This window comes from Elephantulus edwardii, unplaced genomic scaffold (assembly GCF_000299155.1).
Source record: "Elephantulus edwardii isolate Elephantulus edwardi_28Jun2011 unplaced genomic scaffold, EleEdw1.0 scaffold00068, whole genome shotgun sequence".
Classification (NCBI taxonomy): Eukaryota; Metazoa; Chordata; class Mammalia; order Macroscelidea; family Macroscelididae; genus Elephantulus; species Elephantulus edwardii.
Genome location: NW_006399818.1, coordinates 3,214,338 through 3,227,978, shown reverse-complemented (window position 1 = coordinate 3,227,978; position 13,641 = coordinate 3,214,338). Strand labels below are relative to the sequence as shown.

At 39.4% G+C, this 13,641-nt stretch overlaps 1 protein-coding gene across 1 annotated transcript in view; it reads right to left on the bottom strand.

The window, feature by feature from the left end:
• Positions 1-12,151, bottom strand: part of NEDD1 (neural precursor cell expressed, developmentally down-regulated 1) — a 61,651-nt gene extending 49,500 nt beyond the window's left edge. The window contains exons 1-3 of the mRNA XM_006888497.1: positions 12,074-12,151; positions 8,813-8,956; positions 5,958-6,052 (exon numbers count right to left, since the gene is read on the bottom strand). Of these exons, the coding sequence (XP_006888559.1) occupies positions 5,958-6,052; positions 8,813-8,948 (231 nt within the window). The 5' untranslated portion in view covers positions 8,949-8,956; positions 12,074-12,151. The remainder of the gene's footprint in view (positions 1-5,957; positions 6,053-8,812; positions 8,957-12,073) is intronic.
• Between the last annotated feature and the right edge of the window lie 1,490 nt (positions 12,152-13,641).

The window sequence follows — 13,641 nt, the reverse complement described above, 5'->3', positions numbered from 1 at the left end:
CTCTTAAGAGACTTTTTACTAAAACCTGTTCCAGTGTTCTAAAGCAAAATCCCTTCTCAGCTCAGAATATGCTACAGTAGAAAGGAGTGTTCGTGTATTTCACTGAGCTAGAGCTCTTATTTTACAGATAAGGAAACTTTTATCAAGAGGTAAGCAACTTGTAAATCTCCAAGAAGCCCAAGTTTCAAACATTATGCAATCAAAGCCTGATCTCACAATCTTTTCCATCTCTTTAAACTTCTCATACTTCCTGAGTGACCTTTAAAAATGTAAATCAAGTCATGTTTCTCCCTATTAACAATTTTTAATGGATTTCAATCATGCCCATGAAAAACTCCAAACTCATTAACCTGGCTTTCAAAACCCAATGTATCATTCTCCTGTCTAACACATCTCCAACAATTTTTCTTCTTACCACTAATTCTCTAGCCACAGACTTTCCATTTTGTATACCTGGCTATTCTGTATTTGCCTGAGCGCTTCTATGCAACTATTCTTGCCTGGAAAGCTAAGATTTCTCAAACCTGGCAAGATGGCTTCTTCCAAGCAATGCTGTTGTTATGCGCTGGCCTGTCAGATCCAAGTCAGAGGTGACTCTGCAGGGGGTCTTCAGAGGCTACTGTAAATAGCAGAGAGGAGACTGCCCACTTTCTCCTGCACAACTCCTTATCCACTAGGCTTCTGGAGCTCCACCGGCCACCTACCAATACCTCCTACTGACAACTTGGTACTAGTTGGGCATTTCTGGTTACTAGTGTTTACTCTGTTTCTAGTGCAGTTGTCAGCTTCACTAGAACAAAAACCATACTCATGCTCTATAAATTCTAGAGTAAGTGATCAAAAATACGAATTACCATGAAACACAATGTGTACAGATTTGCATGCAAATCAACAAAAAAAGAATTTTTTAAAAATCCAGGTTATTGTTGCATTTTTCTCCCTGCAACAATAAATGACTGGAAACCCTAAGTTTCTGTAAACTTTCATTAAAATTAATTTTTTTAAAAGTCACTATTTTGACCATCACTTAGAGGCTTTCTAGCTCCTACCTTATTAATTTGTATCATTACCTGATAATTTCAAAATTTACAAACCTTTACATGTATTAGACTAATAAACTAAAATCAAATTAAAAAAATACAGGTTATTAATTTTTTCACACAAAAATACTTATTAGTGCCATCTACCTGATTGGTAGCTATGCTATATAATAGATCACAGTGTGTCATCTTGTTCCCTAATCAACCCACAGACATACTAATCATTTCAATGAACTGTTCTTGCTTTCAGTTAAATACTGTAAGAAGAATGTTACTGCATGTGCCACTGAGTCAGAGCTGACTCACAGCAGTTTTAACTGACCTCTCTAACAGACTGTCAAAGTAAATGCTGAAATCTGGTCATGGAAAGAGACTATTCATTTTTCTTCCTCAGAGCAGCTACTGGATTCGAACTCCATGCTTTTGGGTTGACATCACAGCTACTAACCATTACTCACCAGAACTCATGAGAAAAAGAAGGCCATCATATGTCTTATTTAAAAGTTAAAAGGCATGCTTCACAGTTTCGGACAAATCATCTATTGTCCTCAGTCTCTGTTGTTTAGCTGGGAAGAGGGTAAGATCTACCTCGAGGGTGACGAATGCACAGCAGGGAAATCAGAGAGTCCCACACACAATGTGATGGGTGGAAGGAGGGGGTGGATAAAGGAAATGGGAAAGATCTGGGAAAACAGGGCAACGGTGAGCACAGTTCAATACTGATTACTTTTATAAAATATAATGAATGGGAATGACTGTGAAACACAATGTGAATGAAGCATAATGTGTTTGTAAGCAAACCAACAGAAAATAAAAATCGTTTTGTTTTTTTTTTAAAAAAAAACAAGATCCACCTCGAGTCCCACATCTCAAAAACATTCTCTGTTCAGGATTCTTAAAGGACATGTGGATGGGCCCCTTTCCCTTTCCCACTGGACTAGTCAGTATTGCTTGCAGGTACAAAATGTTAGTCCTGAGTATCATGTAACACATATAAAGTCACAGGATGCATTTCACCTCAATGTTTTATTTGCTTCAGGATGCATTTCACCTCAATGTGTTATTTGCTTTCATTTTCTTGGGTAGTATTCCAGGAAAAGATTTTGTTCTAAAGAAACTAATAAGATTTTTAATCTGACCAGGACTGCAAATTGTGACAGTTTATAAACTGTCACAATAACCTTTAAAGCAAAGTGACAAGGATGGCTTCCATCAAAGATCAACATATCGGTATTCTAACAGTCAAGGACAGCTCAAATTATTACTAACGATTCAACACCAGACTTGTATTTACAGCCGGCTTAGAATTTTTTAAGCTAATTTATTATTAATATAACTAATGAATATAAATAATTAATGGAAATTGTGTGGTTATTATATGAATGCTGTGCCTCAAGGCACAAGCCAATTGGAGTAATTTTTAAAAAATGAAAAATAAGAACTAGTCAAATTTCCAAGATATTTAGTTTAGGATATCCATTATAGTACTTTAATAGTAACTGTTCCACTTTTAAATCAAAGAAAATAAAATTTTTCCTCTAAAGATAACTTTAAAATATATGAGATCAAATCTTATTGTCCAAGCAAGAAATATCTTAAATCTCAAATGGCCCATGAATAAAAGGGCTTGTATCTCATTGTTGTTGTTATGTCTTCAAGTCACTTGTGACTCACAGAAGAGACTCATAGCGACCCTATGCACAACAGCTCTGAACTCTGCTATATCCTAAACCGATCTCACTAACTCTGACACATCCACCCTCTACCCTCATTGCCCTAGGTATTGTGTTAAACCATCTTATCTGGGGTCTTACTCTCCTTTACTATACCTCAACCCAAGCAAGCATATCCTTCTCCAAGGAGTGGCCTCTCCTCGCTACATGTCCAAAGTATGTGAGATGGAGTCTCAAAATTCTTGCCTCCAAGGAGCAGTTTGGTTTCACCCTTTCCAGGAGAGACCTGTTAGTCCTGTTGGCAGTCTACGGTATGTTCAAAACTCTTCTCCAGAACCACAATTCAAAGGCATCAATTCTTCTGTCATCCTTGGTCACTGTCTAGTTCTCTGATGCGTAGCAAGTAACTGTGAAGACCAGGGCCTGGATCAGGCACACTTTAGACTGATATACTTGTTCTCCAGCCCCCTGGAGAGGTCAGATTTCTCCAATGCAATTAATTTGTCTTTTGATTTCGTGACTGTTGGTGTCAAGAGGGTTGATTTGTGGAACTGAGCAAGCTGAAATTGTTAACAATCTCAATCTCTTCTCCATCTATCATGCTGCTGCCAATTGGCTCTGTGGTGAAAATCTTTGATTTCTTGGTGTTGAGCTTCAATCGATTTTTCAAACTACAGTTCTTGACCCCTGCAGCAGATGCTTCAGGGCCTCCTCAGTTTCAACAAATAAGTTTGTGTCATCTGCCTAACTCAGGTTGTTGATGAGTGTTCTTCCAATCCTGATGCCACATTCTTTCTCATAAAGTCTAGCCTCTTGGATGGTCACTTCTGCATACATATTGAAAAGGTATGGAGGCGACACACATCCGTGACAAACTCCTTTTCTGATGTTTGAACCATACAGTGTTTCCTTATTCTGCTCTGACAACTGCCTCCTGATCCAAGTATATTGCTACATTTATATGTTACAATTATGACACAGTTTGTGCTACAAAACACTACTAATAAAGTTTAAAGAGTCAAAGTTTGCAAAATATTTACTTTTTATGAGTAAATTGTAGCCAATCAAAATGTTAACTATAATGACCTCTGCTTTGTCTCCCTCCATTCATAGGTCATGTACTGTGAAATTACAGCAAGGAACGTGAAAAATTCTCAAAAGACTTAAAAATTAGGTCATACTCATTAAGATTATTTTTTATATTTTTAAAGATTCTAAACCGATGCTAGCTCTTTGATTTATGCACACTAATCAGACTGTTATGATCCATAGGTTCTCAATGGTACATTTTTGGAAGATATGTATTACTTGCATTTCAAAGATTCACTTTATATCACCTCACTTTTATGAAAGAATTGTTACTGCCTGATTACTACTTGACTTTGCTAAATGGAAGAAATCTGAATAAGATTTTCACTTTGAAGAAACAAGGCAAAAAGCAAACGAGTGGCCAGTCAGTTTTGCAGCAGGTTATTAAAGGGGCAGATCCATGACTTGCTGAGCTGCATGAGAACCACACTCCAGTGAAGACTCCCAGCACTGAGTCCCACAGCTGTGATTATTACACTTAACACTAGTTTCAGATTTTCTATGTGATGGGGTAGGTTATTTTTGGGGTGTCGGGGTGGTGTCTGTGAATGCTCAAGATTTTTATTGCTTCTTTAGGGTTTCACAGACAAGCTCTCCATTCAGAAAGGGGAAATTTGTAAATAACCATACCTTCCTAGCCTGTCTTAGTCTCGAGACTCTGCTGAACTGCTCCTCGTCACAGGAGCTGACAAGCCTCCACTGACAGACAGGTAGTGGCTGTATGTGAGGTGCACTGGCCTGAAATCAAACCTGGGTCTCCCCCATGGAAGATGAGAATTCTACCACTGAGCCACTAATGTCTTATGGGGGGTGTGGGGGTGTGTGTGTGAAAGAGAAAAAGAGAGAGAGAATGAGAATGAGTGTGTGTGTGTGTGTGTAAATAAAAATTAAGTGTTGCTATTTATTTTAACAAAAGTGTGTTGACCATCTTTGGCAGGATTAAGCAGGCACTCCTCAAGAGTACAGTCTGCCTTCTATGGACCAGAAGTACTCTGTGCCTTAACTTAAGTCAGTTTAAACAGGCAGAGTGCCTCGATCCATTCCAACTCTCCAGTCATTTTCACAGTCTGAGTTCCAATGTGCATCTATTACTTTAAAGAGAGATGGACAGAAACATAAATCATCTTTAAAGCTTATAGTCCTATGTTCTTTCTCACTGGGCTACTTTACCTATTTCAGGGTGTAAAATTATTACAATTCATAATGATTTAGGATCTGTTATGAAATCTTTGAATCGAAGAAAAATCAAGATGTCTACTTCTTGTATCTTGCATACAGACTTCAGAGTATTTTAAAAGGGGTGGTGGGGCACATGAGTTTAGAAGTCTGTACCTTCTAGAATCTGAGAGATTATTTTATGAAACAGAAAGATAAAATAATGAGATCAATAAGGACTTCATTTAAATGCTGGAAGAACAAAGCTCATTTTGGCAAAGCCACTTGTATAAGAATTTGTTGGGAATACTCGGGTACAGTCCCCAGTACCAGGTGGGCAAAAACTAAGCGAGAGGGCTACCATCAGATATGGGTCAGATTAGCCCAGAGACCAAGGTCAATAGGGTAGCAGGGTCAATCAGGTTCCTAGGACACCTCCAACCTAGAGAAGAAAGAGTACCATGCCACCATGCAACTGAACAGAGTGAAACATGGGCCTAAAAAAATAAATTAATTAATTAAAAAAAAAATGCAGCAATACCAAGGACCTGCTTATTAAGGGTAAGTGGGGAGAGAACCTGGTTAGGGAAATCCAAGTTGAATGTCCTCTTTCCCACTCCAGAATCTGATACTATTTTATCTAAACTGCGCTGCAATCCCAAAGACACGCAGTTCAAATCCAGTAGTTGCTCCATGGGAGAGGGATGGGCAATCTCCTCTGGTGTGACTATCTACAGAGCTCTGAAAGCCCACTGGAGGGTCAGCTATGAGTCTGTTCCTACTCAAAGTTACATAACAACAAAGATACACATAACTAAGTGGCTCTAACTATTACTATATTATCTTGAACCTGAAATGCTGAAAAAAAATGATACTTTTAAAAACTTTAATTATAAGCAAAACACTATATAAGTGATTATCTCCTAAGCAAAACTGAGTTGTTCTTTTTTAAAGAAAAAAAAAATATTTAAAAGGAAAAAAAAAAATCAGCAACACTTACCCCTTCAGCAAGCTCTAATAGTGGAACAGATTTACACTTGACACTTGAAACAACAATTTTGTCACCACTGGAAGATGCCGACACTAGAAAGTTATCTACACAGAGAGTTATGGAGCAGCAAACAATTCATGAACATCTCTAGTGTCAGATCATCATGAGAATTGAGATGACAAAAACAAGGACACTATAAGATACAATGCATGCAGCTTGTACACTGGCTTTTGAAAATGGCTTTGGTTACTTATTGCTAAGATTAATTCTCTTTACTACCCCTGCAGGGAGGAACTAGCCTCTCTGGCTTTGCTATCATTTGAAAGCTATATAACCTATGTGAAATACTACTCCGTTCTCTAAGGATAAGCCAGAAGGTCTAATTTTAACCCTCAAGAATGAGAGGATGACAAAGGCTGCATCAGCACATATCAATTAGCCTTTTCATCTACAAAATCTGTCCAAGACATTTAAGTGCTTGGTATCAACTTAAGCTAGAATTAAAAAAAAAAACAAAACAAAACAAACAAAAAAAAAACACCAACCAAAACCAAAACCTCTCAGTATTTCACTAAAATAAATAAAGGCCGATATTTGCTCAGGGTCAGAAATCTGTGATAAAATGCTTTAACATTAAACACATGAACAGTTACAGTAAACATCACATAGAATTAGAAGTATGTTTAAAATGGAACAATGTATATGAATGAAACACAAAGGATTAGAGAAAATACAATGTACATGAATGAAATACTTTGTATGTGAACAACAGTAGGCAAACTAATAAAAAAAAAATGTTAAAAGAAAGGCAACAGTATAGGCCAGAAGACCAGAAGGCAAAGAATTAAAATAAGTAGCAACAACAATAAAAAAGCAACTGCTATGTTTTGAAGAGTTTCTGCATAATGTTAACATTAAAATTATTTTTACCTTACTTTATATAAGTTATTCATGGAACAATAAGTAAGCACAAAGAACTAAACTAAAATGGTTTCAGAAGTCATTACAAAGTAAGAAACCTATTTGGAGGTCAAAAAGCAAAGAAAACTAGCCTCCCTGGTATCTTATTAATACCCTGCTTAGAGTCTAAGTGACCAAAGCTGCTAAATCAAGGGGTTCTTTTTTCTTTAGTAACTAACCTCCATATAAGCAATTCTCCCACTGGGAGTAAAACTGTATGACAGTTTCCAGTGCCCATCTATACTTATACATGTGGACTAATAAAAAACTAAAACTCATTTCCACAGGTCATACAGTACTATTTCATCTTCATATCAGTTTTGCTAACAGACCATGAAATAGTCCATTAGTAAATGAAAACTCCCAAGAAAAATCTTCAGAACAAAAGTAAACCAAAAAATAGTAAATTCTGTTACGAAAATTTACATTTCTCCTCTTAATACTTAGCAGGAGAAATAAAACTTTAATGAAAATCTAAAAATAAAGAGAAAAGCAATCTACATTTTCATCACTTTCTTTAAAATATTTTCCTCTAGTACATATCTAAAGAGTCTTTCAAAAGTGTAGTCACTTTATCATGGGTTTAATTAACACAGAACCAAAGTAATTTAGTGTTCTACTTTAAAACAAAATTACTGAATGCTTACAAGATAAAGTCAGTGCAGTAAGGAAATTTGCCATTACTATGTATTTGCAAGAATATATTAAATTAGGCTTAAAAACTTCTAACAGTTTTGTTCATGAACTGGTCATATTTTAAAGCTTTGATATTTTTCTTTTTATCAGAAAGCAAGATATTAGTATGATGGTATTGATAAGATCAGATGTGTTAAAATTTAATCAATGAACAAAGTATATAGTTATTAATTACACAAAAGAATAACTTCTAGTATGGTAAGAACAAATAAATATGTCTCAGAGAAAGTGCAGCCAGAGTGCTCCTTGGTGGCAAAGATGATAAAGCTTCGCCTCATACTTCAAGCATGTCTCTAGGAAAGGCTATTCCCTGGAGAGGGGCATGATGCTTGGAAAGGCGGAGGGTTAGAGAAAAGAGGAAGATCTTCAACCAGATGGACTGACACAGTGACAGCTGCAATGGGCTCAAGTATGTAAGTGTTAGGATGGCACAGGGTATAGGAAGGGCTTCAGATCTGTCATTCGGGTCACATTCCACTTGTTGGCACCTAATAACAATGTATATAAAACCTTGACATACAAAAGGGGTAAGACTATTTTGTTTACAACAGTGGTTTTGTCTCCCAAACAAGTAACTTGTAAGTAACTGTAAAGACTAGAAATATTTTTTGTTGTTTCAATCGTAGACTGGGGGAGGGCAGGGAAGAATCACTGTATCTAAAGCGTCTAAATATCCTGCAGTGCATTGAACAGTCCCTCACCATAAAGATTATCTGACCCAAAAAGTCTGCAGTGTAAAGGCTGAAATTCTGGCTTACAGGCTTTATGCCTTTATTTATTTTATTCACAATTAAGAGATTACCTAACAAGGGAGTCACTAACAAGAAACTGACAAGATTAGGCAATTTCTGTTAAGAGAGGATGCTATTTTCATCACAGAAAGCTAAAGAAATGCAGTTTATCAAGAAGATGGAGCTGGTGGACTTCTCCCTGTCCACCAGTGCTTCTAATCACAGTTTCCAGACCAGACCCAAAAACACCCAAATGCAGATGTAAGAAGTCATTTCAAACCCTTCTGAATGAAAGAATTTCCTCTATTACCTTATCCCATGTGGTTCAATGAGAAAATGTTTATACTTGAAAATATAGCTAATCCCAGAGTCTAGATCCTTGCAACTAAGTTTTTTAAATAAAAATGTTTTTTAGGAGTTACACTTAATAGTTGCACTGACACTGGGATTTTTATTAAAAAAAAAAAAAAAGGATACTATTACTGCTCCAACAGATTGAGCTGACTCCATGTGGCGATGTGTGTGGGTTGAATTTATCCACCAAGGTTAAGGATGAAGCTTCCCATATTTTAATATCATCTCCTGACGAAGCAAATCTCAAGTTTTCCTGCATGACTGCACCTACAACGAACTGAAAATAAAAAATTAAAAAATCATAAAAGAATTGAGGACAAAGTAAAAATGAAGGCTCTAACATAAATCAAGAACACATCTGCCACCACTGGATGCACTCACTACAAAGCGGTTGAAATGACCTTTTTAAAAGATACGCCATATCATTCTCCTGATACAGTGACTACGATGAAACCTAATCTTGTGAGCATGCATCCCAAGCCCTGGCTGGTCGTGGCTTACTTACTGACTCTGTTCCAGTCTCTGAGACACCAGATATGCTGGCCTTCATTGTCTCAGCAACAGGCTGTCATTCTCACCTCCGCATTTTCTGCTCCCTCTGCTCTGTCCCCAGATTTTCCACAGCCATCCGTCTTCTTATAATTTAGCTATCAGTTCAAATGTCTCAGAAAGGCCTTCCTTCCACAGGCACCAAGGATGGTACAAGCAGCGCCACCTTTGTCTGATTATCCCATTTTCTTTTCTTCACAGCACTTAACGCAATCTGAAATTCCTACACGTTCTAATAAATATCTACCTCCCTATACTTTTTTGAAAATTTTCTTTCATACTGGTTTACTTACAAAGTTCGTAAACATTGTTTTTCACACTGGATTCTACCTCCCTACATTTGAAAGAGACAAAGATCCTTGAAGGTAAGCATTTGACTTGTTTTTAACCAGATTCTTTCTTTATTCAAATAAAATTTTTATTTTATACTGGTTTACTTACAAAGTTTATATACATTGGTTTCCCACAAGACCTTTCCCACTTCCTTTACCCCTCCCTTCTCAAATTGTGTGACCCTATGATTAACCGCCCCCCCCTGCTCCCCAATTCTCACTCCTCTGCTCCTACCCTCTGCCTATTAGATCCTCATATATGTTCTACAATAATGATGATCAGATTCTTGAAAAGTCCTCAAACATGCTAATTATTCAACAAATAACTTTTGGATAGATTACTTCCTTGGCTCTTAAAAAAAATATGATATAAAATTTCCAACACTCTCAAAATTTTCAATCCAGTCACACCAGTTTTTCAAAATAAGTCCACAATTAGCAAAAGGAGATATTAGTAAGTAGTTACAGAAATATTTCATCTACAATGTCAAGTATATGATTTACTTATGATACATAATCAATCATTCTGCCATGGAGACACAATCTAGCAGGTTTTCAGAGGCTGTAAATTGCATGGAAGATTGCCTATCTTTTCCCCAAGGAGTCAGTGGTAGATCTGAACCACCAGAGAGGTAGCACTTTTGGGTTGGCAGCACAACTCCTTACTGTATCACCTGAGTTCCATAAATAATAAAAATCACCCTGTTACAATATATGTTTGATATACAGTACAAATAGACAATCTAAAAAGGTGATTTCCCAAATCACAGGAGTCTAGAAGACAGAAAGCAGGGCGACTGGTCAGGGCAGAGACATTAAAAAGTAACAATATGGGTTACCAAAAGAGTACTCAGAACTACCATGGAAAAAAGCAGAGGGGATATAGCATAAAAATAAGGAGCCTTCCACATTTTCCCAGTGTAATCAATTTAAGACTAATGTCACATTCAGGTCTCCAAATTATCCACCAAACATTATTTGTAGTCATGCATTCCATAGGATCAAAACCAAGGCCAAGTTCACTGCCAATGAGTGACTGTAACTCACAGAGGCTCTAACAGAACAAAGGAGAGCTGCCCCACTGGGTTTCCAAGGCTGTAAACCTTTTTCTTTGTTCTGGTGGCCTAGTGGTAAGAAGCTGCCAACCAACAGGTAGGCTCTTCCAACCCACGGGAGCAAGATGGGCAATCTCCTCCTGCAAGATTTTACAGCCTCTGTAAACCTGTTAGAGGGTCAACCATGCGATGGTTCGGACTGTACACATAACAACAACAAATCTTTATAGGAGACTGCTAACACTTCTCAAAGCACCAATCTTTCAGGTAGCAGCACAGTTCTTTAACGACAGTGCCACCAGCTCTCATTTTCCAGAAGACAAGCATAATAAATGACAGAATGTTTTCACTCGCAAGAGATAAAACAGTAAAGTTAAACTTAAGGTGTTTATGAGAAGGCAAAAATGTCTCTTAACTAGAAAATGCTCTCTGTGGTTCTTTAGGCCTCATGCATCAGATAACCGTGATACACCCAACAGCGCAGTTAAGTCACCTGCTGAAACGCAGGCATACGATGTTTGCATTCGGTGTCTTAACACGTGCCCTCTTGGTTTCAAACTCCAGAATGTTAGACACAAATGTGCAATCTTGCCCCAGTCCTCTTCAGCGGGGTGGCACAGAGCAAGATCATCAACACCTTTTGGTTTGCAATCGGATGCTTAAACACTTGCGCCACCAAGGCTCCTTCACATCAAAACTCAGAAACCTTGTGCAAGGGTTCTACTTCAGAGTTTGAGGGATAATGGTGCCACTGACTGACCTTTTAAATGTCTGTTCCCTTCTCCAAAAGTGAATAGCGAAAGGAGACCATTTGTCTAATACCCTGTTGGGCACATTTAAGGAATAAGCATTCCATGGGGCCTCTCACGGGGTCCCACCCAAAGTGACCTTCTCCACCCTCACCCCAACCCAGGTCTAGGGACATGGGCTAAACCAAACACTTCCAAGGCGACATTAAACTTGAACAAATGAAAATGATCTAACTTTATTAGCCAAAGATACATTTTAATTGCAGAAGAAAGCGTTCAATTGGAGAGCCCTGTAAAACGCCTGTGCGTGCCGCCTACGGGTATGTGACTGGAGAGGTTTATAATAAGGCTAACAGACTTGGGAAGAGGCAAACTTTTTGAAGGCAGCACATGCCGCAGCGGAGCTACCACCCACCCTAACTGGCTCGGTAACCTCTCAAGCTGGGTCAGAGGCCCCAGATGTCAGAGTGCACGACCCCGGCCCGCGGATCCCGCACCCACTGCGCGCAATTTCCGCGCCAATTGCGCCGCCGCGCCCCTGCCCAGCAACGGCCTGGCGCTCCAAGACGACCCGAGCGCGCACCGGGCACGGGGGCCTCCGGCCTGCCCACTGAGGGGACCGGAGGACGGGCAGGGGTCAGACGGGATGCAAGGATGTGGCGGGGAAACACCTGCTGACCCGGCTAGCCGGGATCTCACCTCTCAGCTGCAGTACAACAGGGAAACCCTGCCCGGCCCGCTCTGGCCCTCGGCTTCCGGCTCCCGCCGGGATTGTCAAACTTCGGCGGCCGGAAGTCCCGCCTTTTCATACACCACGGGGCGGGGCACGGCTCCAAGCTCTGGTTTCTGTTGCCTCGGGTTTCTCGATATTGTTGGTGCTGGTATTGGTGCTGCTGCTGCCTCTGTTCCAGGCGCTTAATCCCAGGCCCAGAGCTGCAGGTTAGGGCCTGCATGGCTTCCTCCATGCTTCCTCTGCGCTCTAGCCCCAGCACTCCTAGCCATTGGGAGCTGCTTTTTTGTCTTTTGTCAGCTGAGTGCCTGCTGTCTGTCTGGCTCTATTCTGTTGTTGTTGCTGTTTTGTGCAGTCGAGTCATCTGCAACTCATAGCGACCCTGTGTACAGCAGCCCTAAACCCTGTTCTATCCTGTGCCAATCTCACAGTCTCTGACACACCTCCCTCGACTACCCTAGTCACTTAATCAATCCACCTTATAGAGAGGGTCTTCCTCTCCTGCGCTGTCCCTCCCAAGCATTACATCCTTCTCCAAGCATTGGTGCCTGCTTGCAACATGTCCAAAGTATGTCAGACGAAGCTTCAGAATCCTTGCCTCCAAGCAGCAGCCTGGTTTAACCCTCTTCTGGATGAACCTGTTCGTTTTCTTAGCAGTCCATGGTATATTCAATACTTTTATCCAACACCACTATCATCCCTAGTCATTGTCCAGCTCTCTGACGCATAGCAAGTGGTTAGAAAGACCATGGCCTGTGGCAGGTGCACCTTAGTCTCCAGAGTGACATCATTGCTCTTCAGTATTTTTGGAGACACTATTGTTGACCCTGAGTATGTAGTGAGAACATCTTGGGAATACAAATGTAGAGCATAGATGCAGAGGAGCCCCTGATCTTGTGAAATCATAATCTGATATATGAGATTGATGTTAATAAATAATTACATACATGACAAGTGAAGCTGTGACAGTGTCACAATGTGTATTATATACAACAGTGCTTAATATGAGAAGTTACCAGAATGTATATGTAGCAAAGTTTTCCCTGAAGAAGAAATCAGAAAGAGGAGATGATAATACTGTCTGCAGCACAGGAAAGAGGAAGCATTTCTCACTCAGACTGCGAAACCTTTGATAGCAGGCTGGAAGGTCAGGGATGTCAGACACCATCTGGTCGTAAATTCTTTGCAAAAGAGAAGGTTTCTCAGAGTAGAAAAAGAAGTAGCTGAACTGAGTTTTCAAATGTTCCTTCTATGAGGATTGTTTTTTGCTCAGTTGACAATCTTCTCTGAGAGGACGTCTAATAATTTCACTGAGAATGTTTCCTTTTCAACAGATAATATTATCCTTTCATCACCTTTATTGGGTGTGCTTCTAAACTAGATTTCCTGGTGCATCCATGCTGCAAATAATTGGAAAATTCTAGTAAGGAAAGTTTTTTCAGAACAGAAATCACAGCCAAACTCTGGAGGTTAATGGGGAGCAGCAAAGGGAAGAGCAGGATTCAAGTGAGTGTCATTCCTACTTAAAGTAGAGCAT